Source organism: Malus domestica, chromosome 05 (assembly GCF_042453785.1).
Source record: "Malus domestica chromosome 05, GDT2T_hap1".
NCBI lineage: Eukaryota > Viridiplantae > Streptophyta > Magnoliopsida > Rosales > Rosaceae > Malus > Malus domestica.
This window is the reverse complement of record NC_091665.1, coordinates 28,377,491-28,405,128: the sequence shown is the minus strand read 5'-3', so window position 1 is coordinate 28,405,128 and position 27,638 is coordinate 28,377,491. Positions and strand designations below refer to the sequence as shown.

General features: G+C 38.6%; 3 protein-coding genes across 12 annotated transcripts; all 3 read right to left on the bottom strand.

Moving 5' to 3' along the window:
* Nucleotides 1-1,235: 1,235 nt before the first annotated feature.
* On the bottom strand, nucleotides 1,236-26,506 carry LOC103416630 (AUGMIN subunit 3-like). Its single transcript, XM_070822533.1, has 15 exons — nucleotides 26,045-26,506; nucleotides 25,918-25,954; nucleotides 25,717-25,804; nucleotides 25,409-25,520; nucleotides 25,134-25,329; nucleotides 24,623-24,689; nucleotides 24,289-24,392; nucleotides 23,610-23,695; nucleotides 22,963-23,017; nucleotides 22,199-22,330; nucleotides 22,010-22,079; nucleotides 21,607-21,664; nucleotides 21,174-21,326; nucleotides 20,726-20,834; nucleotides 1,236-1,528 (listed from the first exon to the last, which is right to left on the bottom strand). Exons 10-15 carry the CDS (start codon nucleotides 22,233-22,235, stop codon nucleotides 1,383-1,385), a joined length of 573 nt encoding a protein of 190 aa, XP_070678634.1. The 5' UTR covers nucleotides 22,236-22,330; nucleotides 22,963-23,017; nucleotides 23,610-23,695; nucleotides 24,289-24,392; nucleotides 24,623-24,689; nucleotides 25,134-25,329; nucleotides 25,409-25,520; nucleotides 25,717-25,804; nucleotides 25,918-25,954; nucleotides 26,045-26,506; the 3' UTR covers nucleotides 1,236-1,382.
* LOC103403414 (AUGMIN subunit 3-like) lies at nucleotides 1,686-3,442 on the bottom strand. Its single transcript, XM_070822534.1, has 5 exons — nucleotides 2,924-3,442; nucleotides 2,684-2,741; nucleotides 2,521-2,576; nucleotides 2,258-2,410; nucleotides 1,686-1,962 (listed from the first exon to the last, which is right to left on the bottom strand). Exons 1-5 carry the CDS (start codon nucleotides 3,017-3,019, stop codon nucleotides 1,909-1,911), a joined length of 417 nt encoding a protein of 138 aa, XP_070678635.1. The 5' UTR covers nucleotides 3,020-3,442; the 3' UTR covers nucleotides 1,686-1,908.
* Nucleotides 3,688-17,174, bottom strand: LOC139196481 (nuclear pore complex protein NUP160-like). 10 transcript variants are annotated; one of them, XM_070822524.1, is made up of 13 exons: nucleotides 17,044-17,170; nucleotides 16,722-16,923; nucleotides 16,045-16,612; nucleotides 7,531-7,693; nucleotides 7,172-7,446; nucleotides 6,964-7,083; nucleotides 6,816-6,865; nucleotides 6,062-6,138; nucleotides 5,626-5,969; nucleotides 5,205-5,273; nucleotides 4,822-5,114; nucleotides 4,338-4,466; nucleotides 3,688-3,967 (listed from the first exon to the last, which is right to left on the bottom strand). In XM_070822524.1, exons 3-12 carry the CDS (start codon nucleotides 16,288-16,290, stop codon nucleotides 4,421-4,423), a joined length of 1,683 nt encoding a protein of 560 aa, XP_070678625.1. In that variant the 5' UTR covers nucleotides 16,291-16,612; nucleotides 16,722-16,923; nucleotides 17,044-17,170; the 3' UTR covers nucleotides 3,688-3,967; nucleotides 4,338-4,420. The 10 variants fall into 10 exon arrangements, with proteins under 10 accessions (XP_070678625.1, XP_070678629.1, XP_070678630.1 ...); XM_070822528.1 differs by lacking the exon at nucleotides 17,044-17,170 and having other exon boundaries at nucleotides 4,762-5,114; nucleotides 16,722-16,956; XM_070822529.1 differs by lacking the exon at nucleotides 17,044-17,170 and having other exon boundaries at nucleotides 4,775-5,114; nucleotides 16,722-16,956.
* Nucleotides 26,507-27,638: the final 1,132 nt, after the last annotated feature.

Here is a 27,638-nt window from a genome sequence, read left to right as displayed (position 1 = left end):
TAAAGCATGCCATCTTCTTCCAGTCATAATTAATTCAGTAAAGATGAGCAAAGCAAACTGTTCCAATCTTTCTTTATGAGAACTGAATACAAGAAAGGAAGCTTGAAGTGCTTGAAAACCTACCATTCAACAATTATTAGTTTACCAATTTATGAGTGATATATCTCAAAATTCTCCAGTGCAAGGTTAGAACCGATGACTATTTCAATTGAACCCAAATATTAATATGAACATTGAAATAGAAAACGTTAAGCACCATGGTAATTCCAATTATACAATTCTATAAATTAATGAACCAACTATTTTAATCTTCCTTTATTATAGTTGATTCAATATCATCATTAAGTGCTTCAATTATAAAAGCCCACGTTTGGAATTGAAGGGTGATGGCGGTGGAAGAAAACTTGAACTCAACAGGCACCACTCGCAGAAACAGATTATCCAATTATGTAATCGTTTAATTTAACTGATAATTTCGGTCTCTAAGACCAAATAGGAATTGATGTAAAACATGTGCCGTGCATATCATACTAATATGCCAAGTATATACAATTATATGCGGAACCGTACTATGCAGTTTTCAAGCAGGTCCAACATGGTGATGTTGCTGAATGCAATCACAATTTGGATTAAAAAATTTAACCGCAGTCCAAAAGAAAAGATATTATATAATCAAACTTCAAACCTAATAGGTTTTAATCATATAACCAGTGGCTCTGATACCAATTGTTAGCCTTACAAGGTTATACAATTAAAACACAAACGAAGGAGTGACTGACCTGATTCCAATGGCAGTTGTCGAAGATGCAACAGCCATGCAAGCAAGACGTGATCGATAAAACTCCAATCTTTATGTTTGCCATGACAAACAGAAAACACCAACTCTTCTGTAAACTCCTAGCTTTATGACAAATGCTCTATGGGAAGCCTTAGTTGTCGTGTCTAGGGTTAGCAGAGACCGGTGTTTATATATTAGCCAAAAAGTCTTAGATTCCATCCATAAGGGAAAGCTAAAACTCTCCTTTCTTGGCTCTCAAGTAAAATATCATAATCATATATTATTAAGGGTTCCATCAATCCTATTTCCAATATAAGACACCTTATATAGAATTGATATCTTTAAGAGATCAAATCACAATCATTATTTTCCAATATTACATTCCTATTACATGTAGTAGACCACTTAAAGGTTGATTTATATTGGATAAATCCAACAATCCTATCATTGCAATGAGTAGGAAAAAAAACGAAGAGTACTAACTTGCATGATTGCAATAACCAACATGCACAAGGTGTATAACTTAATTTGCACACGGCTGTTTATAGGCCAGTAAAAAGTTGTTAGCCTAATAACCTCAATGGATAAGAAAAAGAAGAGTAACTCACAACTCATTTACACAACTATTTCTGTCCTCTGGACGTGAATTCTCAAGATCAGACTGAAGGGTCATCAAGTCTGAAGGAAGACTAGATATCTGCTGCAAAATACCCGGAGCTGATACATATGTTGATAGCCCAACTTGAGCATCTAATGCAAGAACGCATAAATTTAATAATTGAAAAAAGAGAGGAAATAATGGTATTAATAAAAAAATCTTATCAACATTTATGTCTATTGAAGAAGAATGTATTGTCATTACTTGAATGGATACTTAAAAGATCTCTATCGTTGAATATCATAGTACTAGACTACAAAATCAGAATATTATTAAATAAATAAGAATGCCAAAACGGCTACAAAACTCCACGAGACTACATTGTGACATGTTTGTTCTAAAGTGAATAACATGCATCCTATTTATAATAAACTAAACCCTAATCTCTAACAAAACCTAATTCTAACAGGCCGAGTCCAAATCCTAAACTTATTACTTTCCAACACTAACACCATGCAAAAAGTGATCCTGATCATCCACTCCTCCTTACATCAGATGTCGCTTGAATTAATGCCGGGCAACGACCCTATAATGATTACAAAGGAACATCAACACGCCATGATAGTGGACGAAGGGAAAAAGAGAATGAAGGGTTTAAGCATGCAACTGTAAGCAAGGTTTCCCAAATAATCTGGAGCATAATACTACCCAGTTCTGAGCAACTGAGTATAATAGTATTACAATGTGGTGTTATGACTTAAAGTTTTGAATACATTTAGAATCATCCAACAGTAAGAGAGAATATTTGATGGAGGTGAAGGAGAAAGGGATTTAGATGTCTACACACAGAGAGAGAGAGAGAGAGAGAGAGAGAGAGATACCAACACGGCCTTTTGTTGCTGATAGGTAGGCATGCACCTCAGATTCAATAACTTTAAGCAAGGAGTATGATCCGAGCATGTTTTTCTTTTCCAACTGACAAGCCATTTTAAGAACTGATGCCTTGCAAGCTGATTAACAAGATGGTTTATAAACTGTCAAGACAATTGAATAAGAAAATGTTAGACCAGAAGATCAGGAATCTTTGTGATATGAACTCATTGCTCTTTCGATTGACAATTAGACAATTAGTAGCTAACAATACCGCTTTCTGCCAGTTAATGTAATATTCTTGTCGCATGACCCTTAAGTCATAATCACCTACAAATTGATAATTCAGATCACATTAGCTACAAACTTTTTGAGCCATGAAAGGTATATAATCTGACGTTGTTTCATCTTACAGTTGGTTTAGTTACTAATAATACCTTGCAGTATGTATGTGTCTTGGAGTTGAGCCAGCTCCCAACAAAGACCCGGAATAGTCTGAGAAAGGAATACACAGTACGTCAAACACTATAACTCAAGCTAAATCAAAGATATGAAAGTGTTTTGAAGGCAGAAATAAGCATACAGAAAAATCTTGTAAGAGTATCAATGTATGAGTCACCCCCAAGAAAAACAAATTAGAAGAGAAAACCCTAGAAGATAAATGAAAGTATAAATACAAGCAACATGATCGGGCTTAGGGCCGATGGCTCTGCCTCTGGCGCTCTGGCGAGATTTGGACTCAAGCTGAAGGTTTGGTATAAAGGTATCGGCATAAAGTCGGATTTTTCCGGGCTCTTCCGCGACCGGGTGGTCCATTCTGGGGTTTCTCCGATCAACTATGTTTAACGGTGGGACTGAGATTTCGACAATTAAGAAGGGCCAGTCAACGGAATGCTATTATTATAAGGCAAAGAATTTTTTTTACTGAGAAATAAGTTGGAGATGGTTGGTTTGTTCATAAACTAGCAATTACTAATCTGTATGGAGGTTGATATCTATGGGTTGAATTGGAAATGTTGGCATTGGAATGCTGCGGCTTGTTGTTCTTTTGTTGAATGAGTAGGTTTCACTAGTTTCGTATGCGGTTTGTTGTTCTTTTCATCTTCTGTTGATAGTGCTGCAAATAATCACGCCAAACAAGCAATGGTTTTGCCCTTCCAGCCCATTTCACTTTGCTTTTAACTATGCGAGTTACTCTGCAGATATAAATGAAGATTTACATCAAAGGAAACCAAAAAAAGAAATGGAATGTGATGTTTCAATTCATTTTCTTTAAAGTTGAAGTGTTTATTTAAAGCCTTTTAAGTTTAGGTTTTCGTTGACATAATCAGTATGGCCGTCTGCTTTCTGCTTGGCTTCTTAGTAGAGAACTTGCATCGCCTCTATGCATTCTAGTTACTTGTTTTGCTCTAATTACTTCACTTGGCAACACAATTACCCGTACGAAATTAATATCCGGTTTCAAATTTCATCATGTCTTGTATGCGTACATTAAGAGAGCGGGGGTGGGGGGCGGACGATTCTCAACCACAAAATAGTCACCGCTCACTTTCAATAACCACTGTAACTTGATAGCATTGTCTGTTAACAAGTCATGCATATCATACTGCAGCTGATGCTCAACTTCAGGGTTGAATTCAAAGTGTGTCCATCCATCTTGTTGGACAACCGAAAATCTCTCAACTTAAAGCAGAAACCGCATCTTCCTCGTCTACTTTCATCTGAAAACAACACACCGGCAATGGTATTGGGCACTACGTACACATCAGCAATGTTAAAAGTAAAGGGCAGGAAACAAAATTTGAAACTAGTGTATTCGAGTCTTTGACCCAACTAACTAGGCCCCTGCCTGACCCCACAACATTTGAGGAGCGAGAAACTCTAGCATTTGCTAGGTTGGTACCGTTGGTGAAGGTCAAACCCCAGACTAGTTGGGAGCAAGCCAAGGACCTGATTGCTAGACCAACAACTCTTTAGGTATAATCCTTGGGAATACCACACACAAAATTGGAATTATGTCAAGGGTTGCTAACCAATGTTAATTTATTGGGAAATCTAACACAAACAAATTAAGTTAAAATAGCACTTTACCACTAGATGCAGGTTTGATATTTGCCAACGAAAGCAAATATTCTGCTGAAGTAAGCATAAACTCATCCTCAATCTTCTCAATATCAATATAAGATTTCCCTGTCTGAGGATGAGCATTGTTGCTGGCAGCTGCAATAAAAATAAAACTTGTGACTGCCTCAAAACAGAACAGTATATAATGCAAATGTGGACAAAGCAAATATTATATTAGACAGTTCTAAATGAGATACATATAAATGTAATTGTATATATATGGGATTTCAAAATCAGCCTGTATGTATGTGCGTTCATTGCTTTTGAAAAAATTGTTGGTCTGCAAGAAATTTTTTCACATAGGTAGGTAGCAGGTAAAAGTTATGGGTATTCAATCTATCAGATACATATGGTAGTTGTGACTCGTGACAACAATTAAAGATGTACACACAATTAAAACAAACTTTTGGTTGTTGCATTATTTGCTCTGTTCATCTATTGTAATTCTAGCCTTTTCACTTGGATAGTGCTCGTTTTGAAGAGAATTCTCCAGAGTAGAGGATCAATCCAAGCGTTGGCCGGATGAACAAGATGAAGTGCATTGATAGCAGCAGAGAGCCAATTCAGAATCTCCTTTAGTGCCAATGACGTGTGCTGGTAATCTCTCAGAGCTGTTTCTTTTCTCAAACGAGCAGAATATAGGTACATGTAGCATGCTGCTCTTCTCCAGTTATGTTGATGCATTTCAAATGCATAAAGCAACTTATATAAGTCTGGCTTTGCTAATATACCTGAACAATCTGCCTGCATGTTTAAGATAGAGGAAAATCACCAGGACATAAAAATTGAAAATTTGAAATACAGTATCCAATCGGCCCTACATTTAGATCATACCTTCCTGGCAAGCTCGTACTCTACCTTCTTTGTAAGACCAACAAAAGGTAGCTGACCACCACAAAGAATCTGCAACAAATGACGATGAAAGAAATCTAGTAATAAAAAAACCTTCATCGGAGAATATGCCTCACTAGGACAATCCCACACAGAATAACTGAAATAAGTTCCATACAGGAAACATAATATTCAAATATTTTGCTAAAAAAGTCTATAAAGAAGTACCTAATCAGTAGAAATCACTGAAGCTAAGAAAAAAAGGGTACTGACATAAAATCAATACATTATCGACAATATAGATGGAATGAACATCATGCAAAGAGAATTTCTTGTGGGTATATACTTTGGAACTTAATAAAGACAAAAACTGGAAAGGAATGTCAAAAGCAAACAAAAGTTAGTTTCAAGTTTGAATAAAAACCTTTATGGCACCACGCTCGTAAAGAACAATTATCAGACGCCTCAAGCAGATGTACTTGCTCTCCTCATCTGGGTTTGAAATTACTGCAGAATATGCATCACAATAGAGATTATGATCTAAAGTAAACTTGAAGACATTTGCCCAAAGTCGTCCTTTGATGGTAGATACTGACTCATTGACCGAGTCTTGTCCATTCAGCTCATCTTTAACACTAGCTTCCTCTACCTCCTCAAGCGCAGCGAGAGCAAACTGACAAGCGCCTTCGCTAATATTATATTGCTCAAAGATCTGCATAGCCCATTGGTAATAATGCAGTCTCCATGAGGAAGCTGATATATCACCAGCTAAAAGGAAAGGTAAAATGAAAGAGTTAATAAAAACAGAAAAGCAAAAGGCACAATCAACCGTTTAAGATATAAAAGTCAAACAAACTCACTGAAACCAAGATTTGGAGACCCCGGTTCCTGAAGCAAACTCCGTAAAGCCTGGGATGTTCCTTTTCCAGACGAAGCTCTGAATAGAAAAATTAGATATCAATTTTCACTAGGGAAAACAATGAGCTATTCCTAAGTGCAAATGATACAATTATGAGTGACAATTATGGGCAATTCCCAAGTATAAATATCAGTCTTCAAAAGAATGCACATCATTCATACTAAGCATCTGGACACTACATAAGCCAGAAGTGTACAATGTATTGTTCACTAATATTTGTAATAAAGCTGTAAAGGTGAATGCTAGTTTATTCCATATTGGCCCATTCAAATACAGAGTAACAGAATAGAGAATGTGAAAGAAAATTTTAAATGCAAACACCAAGCAGCTGAGTGTATCATATTAAAAATTCTGACTCTTCGGTTGCGTGCGTTACATCAAAATCCATCAATTTATTGGGTTCACTTTGTGCTTCAAATCAACACATTAAATACTTGAGTATTGGGGAGATTTTTTTGCATGAGTCTATCATATGTGCCTCATTCAGCACACGTAACATGTAATACTCAATTACACATTATTCAATACAACTTGTCTATCGTAAATCTTAATTCAAGCTATCCACTAGTTCAATTATATTGGTACGAGCTGGTACTCCAACGAACTTTTTCTTGGTACAATGGGAATCTCCTTAGAAGAATAATTTTGAAAAAATAGAAATATCTTCAGGAAAAAAGAGATTAAAAAAACTTAACTTGAAGTTAAAGTTGGAGATAACTTTCTTCAAGAAGTCAGATTCAATGCCCTACAGGATAGGCGATCAGCAAAAGATTTAGAAGACAGATAACGAACAGCTTCAGTGACTTTCCTCTCTTTCAGCACTCCATGCAACCCACGGCGTACCTGAGTAAGGAAGCAACACCCTAAAAGATGATGAAGTATGCACCATCCTCCCTCTGTATCTTGGATACTATAAGATGTCTTCTCCTTTTGTAAATGTGCCTCCACCATAGTGAGTAGGTGCTTTATAGAGTACAGAAAAGTAACAATAAGTAATCTCAATGAAGTAAAATTTAAGGGATATTAGGAAAACTGTAGGTAGAGAAACAACCTCAACCTCATCATACTGTCCATGCCTTAGAAGGATCAAAGCAAGATCTGTTGCACGTTTGAGGAAGGTAAAGGATTCTGCAGTGTGGCCCCAGATGATCCAGCTAACAAAGTCCCGCATTGAAATACTAATGTCCTTCACGTCTGGTATGCTTCTCAAGGCAATACAGACCTGGTGTCCAGAGGAAGTTCGAATGCTTGGTAAGAATAAAAAAGCCAGAGTGAACTCACACTTTCCAAGCTTCTCAGTCCTTGATCTTCTTCCCATGTTTCTATCTGAACCATGGACAGGGATATTCATCAGAAAATACTATATCAGCAAAATTACAAACTAAGGCCCCAGACAAAGCATAATCCTACCAATATGTAACACTGAAAGCTGAGAGCTAAAATCTTCAATTTCAGCTGATTCAGATGGCGTGGTGGCACAGAAATGTATAAGAAGCCACTCAGAAATGATTTTTTCAATCCTTGGAATCAAGTCAAGTTGAATTTTGGATACATCATCATGCAGCATCTGGATCTGCGTGCAGACCCAAAGAAATTTTGACATATTAATTGATTAAATTCCAGGAAAATGAAGACCCTTATCATGGAATAAGGAGTTATATAAAAATGATAAAGACTGAAAAAGCAAATGCTTTGGTAAAAAACGAAAGTACGTATACTGTAAAGTTGTTGAAGTGCATTGGAGTAGTTTCCTATAAACTGAAATTAAGACCAGAAGCATGTGTAGAAACCAATGATAAAGGATGTGAATAATGAATATTAAAGATGCAGTGAAATCATGTATTCGATATATAGAACTAATGATGAAGGATATTAATATTAAAGCTGCAGTGGAAAGTATGTACTTGAAATTTAGAATACAGCTCAATAGCAGAAAAGATCACGTACAAGGGTTTGTGAAAAAGTTAGAGCAGTGAATCCAACCCAACTTTGTTATTTATTCGTTGTTTCTTTTATAAGAACAATGGGTGATTTAGTTGAGTTGCGTGTTGTATCTAAGTTTAGGAACGTGGAATATAGGAACCTTAACGGGAAAATCTATGGAAGTAGTGGAAGTTATGGTGAGGAGAAGGATAAATATTATGTGCCTACAAGAAACTAAGTGGGTTGGTAGTAAGGCAAAGGATCTAGAAAACTCAGGGTTTAAACTTTGGTATTCGGGCACAAATAGAACGAGAAACGGTGTTGGCATCATCGTGGACAAGACCTTGGTACAAGATGTTGTAGATGTCAAGAGGGTAGGAGATAGAATCATGGCAATCAAGATTGTAATAGGACAAGAACTTTTTGTCTTAGAGTAGCAAAAGAGGTATTAGGAGAGTCCAAGGGCTTTGCCCCACACCAAAAGGAATCTTGGTGGTGGAATGAGGAGGTACAAACAAAGGTGAAGGTTAAGAAGGAATGTTGTAAAGCCTTATACAAGGAGAGGACCGATGAAAATGGTGAAAGGTATAGAAAAGCGAAGCAAGAGGCGAAGAAAGCTGTCAGAGAAGCTAAGTTAGCGGCTTACGACGATATGTATAAACGACTAGATACCAAAGAATGAGAGTTGGATATCTATAAACTATCTAGAGCAAGGGAAAAGAAGACAAGGGACCTAAACCAAGTGAGGTGCATCAAGGATGAGGATGGAAAGGTTCTTGCTACAGAGAACGCGGTTAAAGACAGATGGAGAGGTTATTTTCATAATCTTTTCAATGAAGGACATGAAATGAGTGCTTCTTTAGGGGAGTTGAGTAACTCAGAAGAGTGTAGAAACTACTCTTTTTATCGTCGAATCCGGAAGGAAGAAGTGGTTGTAGCTTTGAAGAAGATGAAGCATAAAAAAGCAATAGGCCCAGACGATATACCAATCGAAGTGTGGAAACTTTTGGGAGAGACAGGTATAACATGGCTCACTGACCTTTTCAATAGGATTTTGAAAACGAAGAAGATGCCAAATGAGTGGCGAACGAGCACTTTGGTGCCTATTTACAAGAATAAGGGCGACGTACAAAATTGCATGAACTATAGGGGTATTAAGCTAATGAGCCATACAATGAAGCTCTGGGAGAGAGTCATTGAGCATAGATTGAGGCAAGAGACACATGTTTCGGACAACCAATTCGGGTTCATGCCAGGGCGCTCAACCATGGAGGCAATCTATCTCTTACGAAGATTGATGGAAAGATATAGAGATGGGAAAAAGGATTTACACATGGTCTTTATAGATTTGGAAAAAGCGTATGATAGGGTCCCAAGAGACATTCTTTGGAGGATTTTAGAGAAGAAAGGAGTACGAGTAGCATATATCCAAGCTATAAAGGATATGTATGAAGGAGCAAAGACTGCCGTAAGAACTCATGAAGGACAAACCGAAAGCTTTCCCATAACTGTAGGATTACATCAAGGCTCATCCTTAAGTCCTTACCTTTTTGCGTTGGTAATGGATGAGTTAACAGGACATATTCAAGATGATATTCCTTGGTGTATGCTTTTCGCAGACGATATAGTGTTGATAGATGAAACTCAGGAAGGGGTAAATGCAAAGCTTAACCTTTGGAGAGAAGTGTTGGAATCTAAAGGTCTTCGCCTAAGCCGATCAAAGACAGAATATATGGAGTGCAAGTTCAGTGCAAATGGAGGCCAAAACGAGTTAGGGGTGAGGATTGGAGATCAAGAAATACCAAAGAGCGACCGTTTTCGTTACCTAGGATCTATCTTGCAAAAGAACGGAGAATTAGATGGAGATCTCAACCATAGAATACAAGCTGGATGGATGAAGTGGAAGAGTGCATCCGGCGTGTTGTGTGACCGCCGTATGCCACTGAAGCTCAAGGGAAAATTTTATAGGACGGCAATAAGGCCGGCGATGCTGTATGGCACAGAATGTTGGGCGGTGAAACATCAACACGTACACAAAATGGGTGTAGCGGAGATGAGGATGCTTCGTTGGATGTGTGGGCACACGAGAAAGGATAAGATTAGGAATGAGGATATCCGGGGTAAAGTAGGAGTAGCCGAAATTGAAGGAAAGATGAGAGAAAATCGGTTACGGTGGTTTGGACATGTGCAAAGAAGGCCTACTGACGCTCCGATTAGAAGATGCGACTATGGGACAGAGGTTCAGGGCCGAAGGGGTAGAGGAAGACCTAGGAAAACTTTGGAAGAGACTCTAAGAAAAGACTTAGAGTACTTGGATCTAACGAAGGACATGACACAGGATCGAGCACAATGGCGTTCTAAGATTCATATAGCCGATCCCACTCAGTGACTTGGACTTTCCAAGTCTCCAACCGAGAAGTTTTCCTCACTCGGGAAATTAAGGGAACACTACCCTAACCTACATGCTCCACTCAGAAAGCTTCAACATACAAGCTTCAACAAAAGAAAATTCAAAGAACTTAGCGAAGAAGGCTTTGGTGTATTTAACACAATACGTTGAAATGAAGGAAAGCTTATTTATTGATATCCTCGATAAGCTACAAATATGTACATATACATGAGTCAAAATAAACACACAAGAGGGAGCCTTCACAAAGGTTGCTTAGGAGAAGTCTCAGCAGTCGGTAGAGCCCCAGAAAGAGAAGGCACCGGAGGGGGATCATTTGGAGCCTCAGTACTGGACAGAACCCTAGAAGGAGGAGGCATCAGAGGTTGATCATTTGGAGCTTCATTACGCGGTACAGCCCCAGAAGACGAAGGCAATAAATGCCTTTGGAACAAACCCACAAATCTCTGATGATCAAGTAAAACCTGACCATCAGTTTCCTTCATCTGGTCAAGCTTCCTCTTCATGTTTGTAGCATAGTCATGTGCGAGCCGGTGCAACTGTTTATTCTCATGCTTGAGCCCTCTAATCTCCTGTTTGAGACTCATCACTTCAGCCGCCAATGATTCAACTTGGCGGGTTCGAGCAAATAGGCGTTGGGCCATATTAGACACAGAACCTGCACACTGAACACTGAGAGCCAGCGAATCCTTAACAGCTAACTCATCAGACCGTTTGGAAAGTAGTCTGTTATCTTTGGGAGTGAGAAGGTTCCTGGCCACCACCGCAGCGGTCATATCATTCTTCATCACGGAATCCCCAACGGTAAGAGGACCAGTTGGGGAGACGAAGGATGGGCGCCATATGTTGTCTGGAGAAGGCGGGGCTGCCTCTTCAACAAGGTTCAAGTCAAAACGACGGTCGGAGGGGCCAGACATTTTCAAAGGTGTTGAAGAGAGAAGAGGTCGGACAAATCAAGATCTTAGAAGTGCAAGAATGAAGCTTCTACTGGTGGAGATTCAAGTGTGCTTTGGAACTTAATGCCAGCCCTTTAAAAATCTGCACTCGACGGAGCTTCAGAAATCGAAGAGGCGCCTGCTCAGAAATCGAAGAGGCGTTTGCTTTCTCAAAAGTTGGGCTGCTTAGAGATCACGAGGGTTGATCTCAGAAATCGAAGAGGCGTTTGCTTTCTCAAAAGTTGGGCTGCTCAAAGACCACGAAGGCCGATCTCAGAAATCGAAGAGGCGTTCGCTTTCTCAAAAGTTGGGCTCCCCAGAGACCACGAGGGCCGATCTCAGAAATCGAAGAGGCACCTACTTTTCCAGCCTTGTCAGCACCTGTCACACGCACACTCAGCTTTGCGGAAATTATGGGCATTCTGTCAAAGACTTCTGGGGAAGTAGTCCCACACGCAACAATAGCTCATGGGTACCACAGATAACTTTGCCAAAGTTCTCTGCCAAAGTTGAGCACGTGAAGCTTGCAGCTCCCACTACACCGCTCTGACCAAGAAGGGTAAAAGAATAGCAAAGAAACAGCACTAACAAAGTTTAGACCCATAAATTTTGAAGGTCTAGCTACCATATTATTACCCACAAGGGTAAAGGAACAGTACCACTGTTGGATAATTGGAAAGTCCCTGTGTGTCAACCTCTGTGCTTCGTGGCAAGGTAGACTAGCAAACATGCCCAACCTTTACTCACATTCGAGAAAACACTCCCAACAAGATTGCTTGCTCCAAAATCGAAGAGGCACCGCCCTTCGAATCTCGAGAGCCACTCTCCCAACATGATTACTTTCTCAAAAATCGAAGAGACACTGCTCCCCGAATCTCAAGAGCCAGACCCCCAGCATGATTGCTTTCTCAAAAATCGATGAGGCATCGTTCTCCGAATCAATTGAAGAGGCGCTCGCTTTCTCAAAAGCTGGGCTGCTCAGAGACCACGAGGGCCGATCTCAGAAATCGAAGAGGCACCTACTTTTCTAGCCTTGTCATCACCTGTCACACGCACACTCAGCTTTGCAGAAATTATGGGCATTTTGTCGAAGACTTCTGGTGAAGTAGAAAGCACATGAATCTTACTGTTCAATCACCCACTTCCCACACGCAACAATAACTCATGGGTACCATAGATAACTTTGCCAAAGTTCTCTGCCAAAGTTGAGCACGTGAAGCTTGCAGCTCCCACTACATCGCTCTGACCAAGAAAGGTAAAAGAATAGCAAAGAAACAGCACTAACAAAGTTTAGACACATAAATTTTGAAGGTCTAGCTACCATATTATTACCCACAAGGGTAAAGGAACAGTACGGATAATTGGAAAGTCCCTGTGTGTCAACCTCTGTGCTTCGTGGCAAGGTAGACTAGCAAACATGCCCAACCTTTACTCACATTCGAGAAAACACTCCCAACAAGATTGCTTGCTCCAAAATCGAAGAGGCACCGTCCTCCGAATCTCGAGAGCCAGACTCCCAACATGACTACTTTCTCAAAATCGAAGAGAGGGTAAAGGAACAGTACCATTGCTGGATAATTGGAAAGTCCCTGTGTGTCAACCTTTGTGCTTCGTGGCAAGGTAGACTAGCAAACATGTCCAACCTTTACTCACATTCGAGACAACACTCCCAACAAGGTTGATTGCTCCAAAATCGAAGAGGCACCGCCCTCCGAATCTTGAGAGCCAGACTCCCAACATGATTACTTCCTCAAAAATCGAAGAGACACTGCTCTCCGAATCTCGAGAGTCAGACCCCCATCATGATTGCTTTCTCAAAAATCGAAGAGGCATCGTTCTCCGAATCTCGAGAGCCAGATACCACAGACCACTTTTTCAAAGTGCTCTGACAGAGTTAAAACATGTGAAACTGGCAGCTCCCACTACCGTGCTATGACCAAGCAGGGTAAAGGAATAGCATTACTACTTGTTGTTAGGGAGACTCCTATATATGTCGACCTCCATCCCCAACGGACAGGCAGACCTGCAAAAATGCTCAACCCTTCATCATATCTGAGAGGGCACTCCCAACGAAGCCTTTCGAAATATTCAGCTTTCTTTCCCCCCGATAATACCTCTGCAAACAAGCTATACTAGAGCAAGAATATCTCATATCATCAGGGTTAAAAGCAAGAGTATCCCATATCATGCTTTTTCCCTGTCTTTTCTTTTGGCCTTGTTTTTACCTGCAAGACAAGGAGAAAGAGAGCAATCAGTCAGCACTTGGAATCAAGCTTCCAGCCAGGAAGTGACTGCCTGGAACCCCTTACCTGATTACTTACCTGGCATTGCTCTCGAGTACTCATCTTCAACATCTTATGTTTCTAGGGAAGATTCCGCATCTGCTTGAGGAACAGATAGGGCAAGTGCGAAGGATACAAGGAAGCATGTGGAGACAAGCGTAACAGCACACGTGCCGATACATCCATTACTCTGTCAAAAGCAAAAGTATCCCATATCAGCAGGGTGGAACGTACTCTAGATTTGATGGACTTGTTTTGACCCTCAAATTCTTCAGTCGGCCTTATACTCTGGAGGAAACCAGAAAACCCTCCAGCTCAGTTCAAGAATAAGCCTGTGGAAAATTACTTCTTCAAAAGCAAAAGTATCTCATATCATCTCTTCTCATTTTTCTTCTCTTTATCCTTCATGCTGCTGCAAGATGGGGAGAAGGTGAACAATCAGTCGGAGCTCTGATTGCTTACCTTGTCTGTCACCTCTTTCAGCAGACCCCCTAGCTCGGCGACTTGGGAGACTCCTACTACATGGTTTGTATCGCGCTTGACCAAGCCTGAAACTACAAGTAAGCTTCAAGTGAAATTGATACATTACCTTGTGCATCTCCACCAGTTAAAGATACCACCCCTGATGGAGGAAGAGTACTTCCAGAGAAGATGCCACATCTACCTATGAGACAGATAAGGCAAGTCAAGACGACACCACACTCCGATACTTAGAAGTTTCGTGATTACGAGATCATTCTCCCACAATATTTCCTAATGTCATTTGTACTAAATCATTCACTTGTACTCACTAAAGGAGAGCTTGAACCTATGTACTTGTGTAAACCCTTCACAATTAATGAGAACTCTTCTATTCCGTGGACGTAGCCAATCTGGGTGAACCACGTACATCTTGTGTTTGCTTTCCTATCTCTATCCATTTATATACTTATCCACACTAATGACCGGAGCAATCTAGCGAAGATCACAAAAAGCAACCGTTTTCGCTACCTAGGATCTATCTTGCAAGAGAACGGAGAATTAGATGGAGATCTCAACCATAGAATACGAGCTGGATGGAAAGAGTGCATCCGGCGTGTTGTGTGACCGTCGTAGGCCACTGAAGCTCAAGGGAAAATTTTATAGGACGGCAATAAGGCTAACGATGTTGTATGGCACAGAATGTTGGGTGGTGAAGCATCAACACGTACACAAAATGGGTGTAGCGGAGATGAGGATGCTTCGTGGGATGTGTGGGCACACGAGAAAGGATAAGATTGGGAATGAGGATATCCGAGGTAAAGTAGGAGTAGCCGAAATTGTAGGAAAGATGAGAGAAAATCGGCTCCGGTGATTTGGACATGTGCAAAGAAGGCCGACTGACGCTCCGGTTCGAAGATGTGACTACGGGACAGAGGTTCAGGGCCGAAGGGGTAGAGGAAGACCTAGGAAAACTTTGGAAGAGACTCTAAGAAAAGACTTAGAGTACTTGGATCTAACGGAGGACATGACACAAAACCGAGCGCAATGGCGTTCTAGGATTCATATAGCCGACCCCACTTAGTGGGAAAAGGCTTTGTTGTTGTTGTTGTTGTTGCGTGTTGTATCTAAGTAATATAAAGTCCTGTTCAAGAAAGAAACCAAATTCTCACTTCTATTTTCCATTAGTTCTGGAGGAGAAAACAAAAAATTTATTTCCATGCATTTATGAGTACATAGCAATAGATTCCATTCTAACAGAGTACAGAGCCAATTTCTCATATTTTGAATTAGGAAACAAGCAACTCCCTTTCTTCTGGTTTATTACTACCTTGATTTTGTATAAAAGATAACTTCAAGGCATGAACTAAACATTTATTTAATGGAAAATTAGTTTTGGGGTTCTTTTGCTAAGAAAAATGTTAAGGATCTATATTGAACATTTTACAGGTTTACGTATCTAAAGCTGACAAGTGAGAAGCAAACTAACATGCTTACTTATTATGATAAATAACGTTTTGGTTTGATATACTCTGCTCTGTTTTTTGTAGTCTGGTTGCTGGACGTATTTGCCAATGCAATAGTACTATGTGTTATTTCTTTTGCATAAAATAAAATCAGTCTTTTCAAAATAAATAAATAATTCACAATAATGCATACAGCTGCAGAGACCCAATACATGTGACGTGCAAACAGGGAGCAGAGATATAAGCATCAAAACAAAATAATCAAAATCTTGTTTCGATGACCGAAAAACAATGAGAAACCTTGCTTCTTAATAAAAGAATTACTAAAAATATACATATATAATTGATTTTGTTATACTGAAAACACTCATAGGAGATCTTGCTAACCCGAAGTGAAACCACAAAATCAAAGTAAAACAAATAAAAATTATAAAAAATAAAAAGAAACTGACCTGCCCACTGATGCTCACTACATAGCTTAGAAACAGAAGAATGTCAAAGGCAGACTCATACATAACCTTCGCAACTTGAGAAGTAGCCTGGACCAAAATGGAAGCGCTAATATCCAACGATATTTCAGCATCAGATTTTTGTATAATTTTCCGAGGTTTAAGAATTTTTAGATAAACCTCAATCACTTTTAAAATTCGACTCCATGTGCCAGATTCTTTGTGCAAGGCATGAAGAGATAACAGCATGCCAACAGAAAATTTCCTCAATTTTTTTTTTTATCAGCCAGGTTTCTCTCCAAAGCAACATCAGGTCCATGCTCTGATACATGAAGCATTGCTACCGTTGAACTATATCCAGATTCTAAATTCTTCAAAAGGCGATGAGTAATTTCCTCAGCTGAGATAACGAGTGGTGCACTAACTAATGATTCATAAAATATAGCAGAAGCTGTTTTTCCCAATTGTTGGCTGACATTAACAACACATCTAAGCATTTTAACGAGCACCTCTAATTGAAGAATTAAACCCGCCTCGATGGTAACAAGATAGATGAGATCATCAGAAGTACCTATCAAATATGAATGTGAGAATTCCAAAATAAAAGGGACAAGCATTAAAAATAAGAAATAATTCGTCCTAAAACAAAAAATGGAAAGGTTCAGCTAAAGCAACAATACCTGAGATACCATTAATAAGCCGCTCAATATTCTCCGAACAACGAAAAAGAGATACTGAGTTCTTTCTGATCAATCCAAAAGTGCCCCTGTAGGAATCCAAAAGCAAGCCACATAGTGCATTGCTCTTGCACCAATTTTGGAAGTAGCGAGAACAGAATTTTTTCCAACAGCAAAATATTGACGTTGAATTATCACTGACACCCTAAAACAATATACAACATACATTGGTTATCTGTTAGCTAGCAACCCCAGGTCATTCCTATCCCCTCCACGGTGTCATATGAGTGTGTGAGAGAGAAACAATAAAAACTCCAACGCAAACCTCATGTTCAATCAGGGAAAGAATTTCCTTCTTCAACATATCGGCGGTTAGAGAATGGAAATCTGAATCACTCCAGTGCCTGTTATAATCCAGCAAGGTTGAGCGCAAAGCAATATTATGATGAACCCCAGGAAGAAGCAGCCTGCGTAAGAAAATTGAGGATACAACTGGTACAATAAGATCCTGCAGAATTTTCATCAAGCGAAACATCATAAGCAGCTTATTTAATATATAATAGCTTCTAGACTGGCTATAATGAACATCTTACATAAATTTGCATTCTTGTTCAGTTTATAAATATTTTCTACTAACGTTTATACTCAACCCATACACACAGTTAACCCACTAAAAGGTCGTACCCAGTGCACAGTTAACCCACTAATCCCAAATATTGGGTATTATATAAACTAGCCTCCGTGCACGCGCTCACGCGCATGTAGCAGATATTTTTGAATCACGACATGTTATTCTGACTTACACGTTTTAAATGTATATATATGTGTAAATTGACAAACGGAAAGTCAAATATTTGAAGTAAATGAATAATCTTAGATCATGCTAGAAGAAACCCCTCATAAACCAATTAAAGCAACTGAATTCACATGCTAAAATCGATTTCAATAAAATTTACATTAAGAATAGAGAAAATAATATTTAATAAACAATTGATTGAATCACATTATTGCTAGCTCATTGTGAGGCTAAACCCACCCTCTCTCCCTTAGTGTAGATAATATCGTTTGTTAAAAAAAACAAACATTTAACAACTAATTTAATCACATATCACATTATTATCCGCGTGCGAAAACTTTTTTTATAACTGGCATTACACGCCTTTTAAGATGTTTTGAACGTTTTTAAAACAACAACAACAACAAAGCCTTTTCCCACTAAGTGGGGTCGGCTATATGAATCCTAGAACGCCATTGCGCTCGGTTTTGTGTCATGTCCTCCGTTAGATCCAAATACTCTAAGTCTTTTCTTAGGATCTCTTCCAAAGTTTTCCTAGGTCTTCCTCTACCCCTTCGGCCCCGAACCTCTGTTCCGTAGTCACATCTTCGAACCGGAGCGTCAGTAGGCCTTCTTTGCACATGTCCAAACCACCGTAACCGATTTTCTCTCATCTTTCCTTCAACTTCGGCTACTCCTACTTTACCTCGGATATCCTCATTCACAATCTTATCATTTCTCGTGTGCCCACACATCCCACGAAGCATCCTTATCTCCGCTACACCCATTTTGTGTACGTGTTGATGCTTCACCGCCCAACATTCTGTGCCATACAACATCGCTGGCCTTATTGTTGTCCTATAAAAATTTTCCTTGAGCTTCAGTGACCTACGACGGTCACACAACACGCCGGATGCACTCTTACACTTCATTCATCCAGCTTGTATTCTATGGTTGAGATCTCCATCTAATTTTCCGTTCTTTTGCAAGATAGATCCTAGGTAGCGAAAACGGTCGCTTTTTGTGATCTTCGCTAGATTGCTCCGGTCATTAGTGTGGATAAGTATATAAATGGATAGAGATAGGAAAGCAAACACCAGATGTACGTGGTTCACCCATATTGGCTACGTCCACGAAATAGAGGAGTTCTCATTAATTGTGAAGGGTTTACACAAGTACATAGGTTCAAGCTCTCTTTTAGTGAGTACAAGTGAATGATTTAATACAAATGACATTAGGAAATATTGTGGGAGAATGATCTCGTAATCACGAAACTTCTAAGTTCCGGAGTGTGGTATCGTCTTGACTTGCCTTATCTGTCTCGTAGGTAGATGTGGCATCTTCTCTGGAAGTACTCTTCCTCCATCCAGGGGTGGTATCTTTAACTGGTGGAGATGCACAAGGTAATGTATCAATTTCACTTGAAGCTTATTTGTAGTTTCAGGCTTGGTCAAGCGCGATACAAACCATGTAGTAGGAGTCCTCCAAGTCGCTGAGCTAGGGGATCTGCTGAAAGAGGTGACAGACAAGGTAAGCAATCAGAGCTCCAAGCAATTAGTCCCAGATCAGAACTTTGATTTCGAGTTCCAGCTGATTGTTCACATTCTCCCTATCTTGCAGGCAGCATGAAGGATAAAGAGAAGAAAAATGAGAAGAGATGATATGGGATACTTTTGCTTTTGAAGAAGTAACTTTCCACAGGCTTATTCTTGAACTGGGCTGGAGGGTTTTCTGGTTTCCTCCAGAGTATAAGGCTGACTGAAGAATTTGAGGGTCAAAACAAGTCCATCAAATCTATAGTACGTTCGAACCTGCTGATATGGGATACTTTTGCTTTTGACAGAGTAGTGGATGTATCGGCACGTATGCTGTTACGCTTGTCTCCACATGCTTCCTTGTATCCTTCTCACTTGCCCTATATGTTCCTCAGGCAGATGCGGTATCTTCCCTGGAAGCATAAGATGTTGAAGATGAGTACTCGAGAGCAATGTCAGGTAAGTAATCAAGTAAGGGTTCCAGGCAGTCAGTTCCTGACTGGAAGCTTGATTCCAAGTGTTGACTGATTGCTCTCTTTCTCCTTGTCTTGCAGGTAAGAACAAGGCCAAAGGAAAAGACAGGAAAAAAACATGATATGGGATACTCTTGCTTTTAACCCTGATGATATGAGATATTCTTGCTCTAGTATAGCTTGTTTGCAGAGGTATTATCGGGGGCAAAGAAAGCTGAATATTTCGAAAGGCTTCTTTGGGAGTGCCCTCTCAGATATGAGGAAGGGTTGAGCATTTTTGCAGGTCTGCCTGTCTGTTGGGGATGGAGGTCAACATATATAGGAGTCTCCCTAACAACAAGTAGTAATGCTATTCCTTTACCCTGCTTGGTCATAACACGGTAGTGGGAGCTGCCAGCTTCACATGTTTTAACTCTGTCAGAGCACTTTGAAAAAGTGGTCTGTGGTATCTGGAAAGCTGATGTTGCGTGTAAAGATTACAGACAAGCTTTATCCAAGGAGATCCGGCTCTTGAAGTTGGGAAAGTGGTGCCTCTTCGGTTTTCGAACAAGCAATCCATTCAGCCATCGAATTTTCAAAGTGAATGGGCAAAAAGATATCAAAGAGCAGGTGACTATGTGCCATTGTTGTCCATATGGATGAAAAAAAGAATACAATGCAGAGCAAGGCTTGTACCATGTGATGATGGTTACAATGATCATCAAGAGGGTCAGTATCCCATCAATAGTATATATGAAGTAAGCAATGTATATTCTTTAATTCTGGGGTGTAATTTCATTAACTTATTTGTCGTATGTTGAAATCCTATCATTGCAATGAGTAGGAAAAAAACTAAGAGTGCTAACTTGCATGATTGCAATAACCAACATGCACAAGGTATATTACATAATTTGCACAAGGCTATTTATAGGTTAAGTAAAAAATTGTAAGCGTAATAACCTCAATGGTTAAGAAAAAGAAGGATAACTCACAACTCATTTACGGATCGATTTCTGTCCTCTGGAAGTGAGTTCTCAAGATCAGACTGAAGGGTCATCAAGTCTGAATGAAGACTCGATATCTGCTGCACAATACCTGGAGCTGATACATATGTTGATAGCCCAACTTGAGCATCTAATGCAAGAGCACATAAATTTAATACTTGAAAAAAGAGAGGAAATAATGTTATTAATAAAAAATCTTATCAACATTTATGTTTATTGAAGAAGAATGCATTGTCATTACTTGAATGGATACTTAAAAGATCTCTAACACCATGCAAAAAGTGATCCTGATCATCCACTCCTTGTTCTTGTACATCAGATGCCGCTTGAATTAATGCCAGGCAACGACCCTATAATGATTACAAAGGAACATCATCACGCCATGATAGTGGACGAAAGGAAAAAGAGAATGTAGGGTTTAAGCATGCAACTGTAAGCAAGGCTTCCCAAATAATCTGGAGCATAATACTACCCAGTTCTGAGCAACTGAGCATAATAGTATTAAAATGTGATGTGTTATGACTTCCAAGTTTTGAATACATTTAGAATCATCCAACAGTAAGAAAAAATATTTGATGGGGGTGAAGGAGAAATGGATTTTAGATGTCTACATAGAGAGAGAGAGAGAGAGAGAGAGAGAGAGAGAGAGAGAGAGAGAGAGAGAGAGAGAGAGAGAGAGAGAGAGATACCACACGGCCTTTTGTTGCTGATAGGTAAGGTTGCACCTCTGATTCAATAACTTCAAGCAAGGAGTATGCTCCGAGCATATTTTTCTTTTCCAACTGACAAGCCATTTTCAAGAACTGCTGCCTTGCAAGCTGATTAAGAAGATGATTTATAAACTGCCAAAACAATTGAATAAGAAAATGTTAGACCAGAAGATCAGGAATCTTTGTGATATGAACTCATTGCTCTTTTGATTGATAATTAGACAATTAGTAGCTAACAATACCACTTTCTGCCGGTTAATGTAATATTGTTGTCACATGACCATTAAGTCATAATCACCTACAAATTGATAATTCAGATCACATTAGCTACAAGCTTTTTGAGCCATGCAAGGAAAATAATCTGATGTTGTTTCATCTTACAGTTCTAGATTGGTTTAGTTACTAAAAGTACCTTGCAATATGTACGTGTCTTGGAGTTGAGCCAGCTCCCAACAAAGACCCGGAATAGTCTGAGAAAGGAATACACAGTAAATCAAACAGTATAACTCAAACTAAATCAATGATATGAATTTGTTTTGAAGGCAGAAATAAGCATACAAAAAAATCTTGTAAGAGTATCACAGTCTGCGCCACCCCCAAGAAAAACAATTTAAAGAGAAAACCCCAGAAGATAAATGAAAGTATAAATACAAGCAAAATGATTAGCAGGTAGCATGTCCATGATCCTTTTCCCATGGGGGTCCTCTCTATGACTACAACTTGAACTAGAATCCAACTTTTTTTCTGAGGAAGATTTTGGAAATTTGGATATAACAGGTAAACATAGGAAACTTAAACCAAGAACACATTCAAACCTCAAATAATAATTTATCTTCCTTGGGATAAGAATTTGATAGTTCTCCAACAAGTTCTGCATGCTTTCACCTGTACACATATTAGATACCCTTTCGTCAAAAGATACTGTCAAATGTAGTAGATATGGAAAAATTGAAGTCTACCACTATACAAAGCATAATGAATTGACATGTAAAAATGCATTGTACCTAAGGGAATGAAGATCAAGATGGATGTGAGTTTCATCTGATGATACTTGAGATTTATGTGCCATTAGAATTGCTTGCTGCTTAGCATTCTCAACTTGGGCTTCCACCCATTGTCTTTCACTTGTCCCAAAACTGCACAATATTTAGCAGCAACAGAGTCAGCAGGGATTCCAAATTTACGAACAACAAAAAATGCCAGCATGAAAGTTGACAAGAAAAAGGTTAACCAGCCACAGATATAGAAATACCACATCTATTCGAGTACCAGAAATAGATAAATCATCTAAACAACAAACGTATGGTTGAATCATTAAAATACCACATCATTTCAAAGAATGTGTTTGTGTGTGATACGCAAGCATGTGTGTAGAGAGAGAGAGAGATTGATGATGAAGAAGATATAACAGAATACAAACAAATAAAAAGGAAACTTTCTGTACCTCCCAAGTGTCAGAGAAGTAAAATAATTAATATACCCTCTCACTCTGATTACACAAAAGGAATACATCCTCTAATTTCCATCATACCATAAATCAAAATATCAACATTTTTGGACCTTCTTTGTGGACTTTCATAAAGGCTATCAACCTTGTGTACCTTTTTTGTAGATTCTTAAAAGAAATCAAATGATTGAAGTAAATAATAACAGCAATTGTTCTGGTTTCTTAAAGAGGATGTCGTGATCTGAAATCTGAAAAAATAAGTAGGCATCATATCATTTTATATAAGTTAAAACTTTGTAAATGGGGGGAAAAGTTACATACATAGAACGAAGTCATTGCAACTCAGAGACACGCTGATGATGAGATTTTTCTAAATCTGCTGCAATCAAAAGACCAAGGAGTCAATATTTGCTACTCTATATAAGTTAAAACAGCTTAAGATATCCAAATACCTAGGTAACTCTAGATTATAGATATTCGCTTATGCAAATAATCAACATTTGCATCAAAGTGATAATGACATGAATACACATTGATGGCACATACTTTCTGGATTGAGAAAAGCAAAACTACAACGTTACAAATGAAAACATATCCCTATTTTTCATTTTTCAGGGACGTATGGGCAGAAAAACAAGAAGAAAATTATTTGTGGCAGGCATATTATGCTTCTGTACATATTTAAAAAGATTCATTTGATTCAATTTATGAATTAGCCGGAATTAATATTTTCAAAACGAAAATAGCATCTGGTATCAGCTGAGGCATCAAATAATTTTTTTTTCTTTCAAAGTTACAAGCATCCAGCATGCACATGTAATCTCGACTCTATTACACCAACAAAGTGAATAAGCAACATATTGGAATAGCAAAAACAACCTGGAGATATTAATCTTGAAAACTTAATGGGGAGAGAGAGGAAAATACAAGAGTGAAAAATAAGCAATAAAAGCCATAGGACGGGTTACCTCTTACTATGATGTTTGAGATGTCTTCAAGACTCACCCATGAACACTTAGATTTGCCCTCTTCAACAACTAAACGAAAAAGGACCCTGTTCATATCACTTAGTAAGGCCTTCATTTTCCTTTTAATAACCTAGTAAATTCTTAAAAGGTGCAACTCTAGTACATGAAGTATACAATAGAGAAACTGGCAAGAAGCAAAAAAGATACAGTAGAATAGATAGGTCCGCAAGAAATTTACAAGAGATGAGAGGAAAAACATGATTTCAATAACTTATCCAGAAGATTTTCAATACTAACAAGATAAGAATTTTCTGAGATGAACTTGTGAAATATGAATACTAGAAATCTGAATTTTGCTAAATTTTTCTTTTGATAAATAGCGATCTTGAAATTATTCCCAAATTGGAAATTTACTTTCAATGCAGAGGATCTAGAAATAAAAGCTGGCAGCCTGCCACGAAGTTTTGATGGATTTCTGAAAAGTAAGTTGCAGCGATACTGGCTAAATTTCCATCCTAAGTGAAAGCAACACTGAAGCACGACCAATTAAATTAGCAATATTAAAACTGGAAAAGAAAAGGATGATCATTCATACACAATCAGTAAATAAATAAGATTATTAACAATGCTGAGAGGGTTTTTTTTTTTTTTTGGGGGGGGGGTGCGATTATATACATACTGTCTCTAACTGCTTGGCAAACCACAGATTTAGCTCCTTCATACAAGATGAATCTCCAATTAAGTATGGACGAAAGTCTGAGTAAGCTAAATAGATGCCATCCCCTGCAAGTTTAGTGCTAAAAATTCATAAATATGAAAAGCATAAATAGTGAGCTTGATTGTTGAATTCGTAAGCAGAAAAGTGATCTCGCATTCCTCCATCAGTTGTGCACAAATCACATAATAATTCTCATATTAAAATGCAGAACGTATACTGGCCATTAAATAACAAAGATAGTTGTAAAATGTCCAAATAGTCAACAAAAGTACTGAAAGGTAAAAGAGTATAATACCATCCCCAGAATGATAATGGGCCAACTCTTGTGCTGTAGAAGCCATCCTTCCAAGAACTGCATTCATCTAGATTACAATGAAGAAATTACGAATCTTATGAAATTTTAAGTAGAAATAAACTTCTAATGGTACTTTTCTCATCAAAAAATCGATCAAAAACCCTATACACATAGTTGTTGGTGCAAAGGCAGGTTGAACTGCCGGTTTTTGTTTGCAGACAAGTCCCTGAGTATCCAAATGCTCATTCACATGGTTGCAGACAACATAGTATACATATTATATGGAAAACCAAACCCAATCAAACATATTACTATCACAAAAAACCTAAATGGATCAAACTCATCAATTATCATTGTCCTCAATTTGCACCACCACCAATGTCTGAGAAATTGATTTTCAACTTAGTCAAGAAAATGACTAAATCCATTTCAAAATTGATCACCAATGTGCAGAATATATCTCAGTGATTGTAGCTATTCTAGTAAGGGAGCCTTCTTTTTACCAATATACCTGCAAATTTCTTGCAGAGAGGCTATCGTCTATAGTTGTAAGATGTCCATTGACAGTAGACGTTGCAGCAACTCGTGCCCGTCTCCCTTGGATCAGAGTAAAAGCCTAATCAGTAAGCATGTCGAATTGGGAATGCAGATGCCTAAGCTGTCTCTGCAACTGTAAAGCTTCAGCTTTATAGGCCAAAGTTGCATCCCTAAGGAAGAAAAGAAGTCCATAAGTACTGGGAACAGGATTCCACAATGCATCACCAAGTAGGTAGAATATGCAATTACCAAGCATAGCTTTTCGTTATCCAAACTACTAAGAATTTATAGGCATACTAGTCCTCCACCTATTTCTGTACATTATCCCTTCATTAACATCCTCCCTCCTCGCCATGATTTACTGCAAGAAAAATGAAACAAACAAATCAAATAAGCAATACCCACACCAAGACATTTCCTATGCTGCCAAAATCTCTTCTTGATCCTCATGTACAGGCCAGAACTCAAAAATATGGATGAACTAATGTATCACTAGAGGAAAAATAACTAAAAGAGTATAAAAGAAAGTAAAAAGTATGTAGTAAAAAGTATGGTACCGGATATCTTTGAGTCCCTCCTCGGCTGCCAAAACCGCCTGGAAGCAAAGGCCGAAATGCTATCGTAAGTAAAGTCCAAATCTTCTCCCTGCACAATCAACATTTATATCAAATTACCAATACATAAACAGTTTGAAGTTCGAACACAGCATATAAAAACTCAACAATTATGACTGCAAACATCAAAAACGAGAATTTTACCTGTAATAGCTTCCCCTCCTGTACAAATTGCTCATATCTACACCAAAACACAATAATTTCAGAATTATATACAAATGTTCAAAATTCAACCAAATGACAATGAAATAGGGGAGAGAGAGAGAGTAACTAGGAGAGTTCGGGGAGAGAGAGGACGTTGGAGGGGCGGAGGCTGGAGCAGATCCAGTCGAGGATGGGTCGAGCGTCGTCGTATTGGAAGGGCCATTCGAAGCTGTCAGGGTCTAATGCGTCCGCCCCTTCGTACCCTAGTTCACCCAACAGAGTGCACAGCGTCGCCCCGCTCATTCCCCGGTCGTTTTCTTGTCTCCCTTCTCTTGCTCCGTCGTGAACGGCGGTGCCTCGGGATCAGATCTTGCGATTTTTCAGCTTTCAATTTCAAATATGGGAGCGAAAAGAGATTAAGCTAAGTTTAATTTAATAAAAAAATCATCCTAATATTTAATCAGAAGAACTTTATATTTAATCAGAAAGACAAAACTAATCTATATCAGATTTGTAAACATTTAACACACATGGGCTGAACTAAGAGCCCAAAACGAAATGATTTTTTTTTTCACCTTTACCCCTAAGTATGTTTATTCTGTTAGAAATAAACTTCTCTTTATTTATAAGTATGTCATTATGTCAGCCAGTTCCTTTTCTTTCTTTTTTCTTTTGGCAGTTCGTTCTCTCTCCAGGTTTTGCTTTCTGTTTTTTTTTTTCTTGTTTTCTTCTTGTCGTCCTCCTTCTTCCTGAAAGGGAGGTAAAACTCAACGTGGGTGAAAGAGAGTGGCCACCTCCTCACACCATTTTGCACGTTTAAAGAAAATGGGAGCAATTGCTTCCCCAATTTCTTTTATTATTATTTTTTATTATTGTTATTATTTTATTACTTTTTTGTAATTAGGTGGTTTAGATTCTTTCGTTGATCAATTTCCACTCTTAATTTTGCTTACCACTTAGAACCCATTTTCCTAGAATGCAGGAGCCACTTCCATTGGAAATTATCCCAATTTCATTTTCAGTTTGTGAGTCTTTGTAGATTTGTCAGTGGGGTCTTGACTCTTGACGGATAAAACAATGGTCTTGTAGATTTACTCGTAAAGCTCCAATATTTTCATAGATTTCCCCAAGTAAACAAAATTATCAATTATAAACATTGAACACTAACTATTTGTCACGCCCCGATCCCGACATACGTTCAAGATCGACACGTGACGTCACTAAATGCCCGTAACTCAACATACCCCGCCTTTATCATATGTACCAAGAATAATTCAAGATCCAGATGCATGATAATTTTTCGTACACTTTATGGCTACATCTAACCTCCTCGTTAGACTGCCTACGTACCCTCATTAGGGATCAAGCCATTCGTAGTTCGTCTTCGCTATAACTCGACATAAATCACAGTCCGTTTAAGCCGAAAGGCATAACATTTCTCAGTCAATCAATAGAACTTGACAAGCATGAAATTACTAGACTCAAGGTTACATAACAAACCCACCCGAAAATCATGAATTTCCTTCCATCTTTTATATAAGTCATTATATCGCAACATGATACCGCAATTCACAACATATATCATATCAAGAACCGACGAAGCACAATACCATTCTCTAGCCACATTAATTAAGTCAATTGTCCATAATAATAACAACCATAACCATATTTTCTAAATTCATACTTATGAAATCATAATCGAATCATAGAAAATCCTGAAG

Coding starts and splice junctions, on each gene's coding strand:
- LOC103403414 (XM_070822534.1), bottom strand. CDS start 3,019: ATGCCGATACCTTTATACCAAACCTTCAGCTTGAGTCCAAATCTCGCC. Junction 2,411..2,520: donor ACATTAACTGGCAGAAAGCG/GTATTGTTAGCT, acceptor TTGTCTTGACAG/TTTATAAACCATCTTGTTAA. Junction 1,963..2,257: donor AGCAACAAAAGGCCGTGTTG/GTATCTCTCTCT, acceptor TAATCATTATAG/GGTCGTTGCCCGGCATTAAT.
- LOC139196481 (XM_070822524.1), bottom strand. CDS start 16,290: ATGCTGTTATCTCTTCATGCCTTGCACAAAGAATCTGGCACATGGAGT. Junction 7,447..7,530: donor GCTTTCAGTGTTACATATTG/GTAGGATTATGC, acceptor TCCATGGTTCAG/ATAGAAACATGGGAAGAAGA. Junction 5,115..5,204: donor AGTACGAGCTTGCCAGGAAG/GTATGATCTAAA, acceptor TTAAACATGCAG/GCAGATTGTTCAGGTATATT.
- LOC103416630 (XM_070822533.1), bottom strand. CDS start 22,235: ATGAAACTCACATCCATCTTGATCTTCATTCCCTTAG. Junction 21,665..22,009: donor AAGATAAATTATTATTTGAG/GTTTGAATGTGT, acceptor TTCCTTTCTCAG/ACTATTCCGGGTCTTTGTTG. Junction 1,529..20,725: donor TCTTTTAAGTATCCATTCAA/GTAATGACAATG, acceptor TTCTTGCATTAG/ATGCTCAAGTTGGGCTATCA.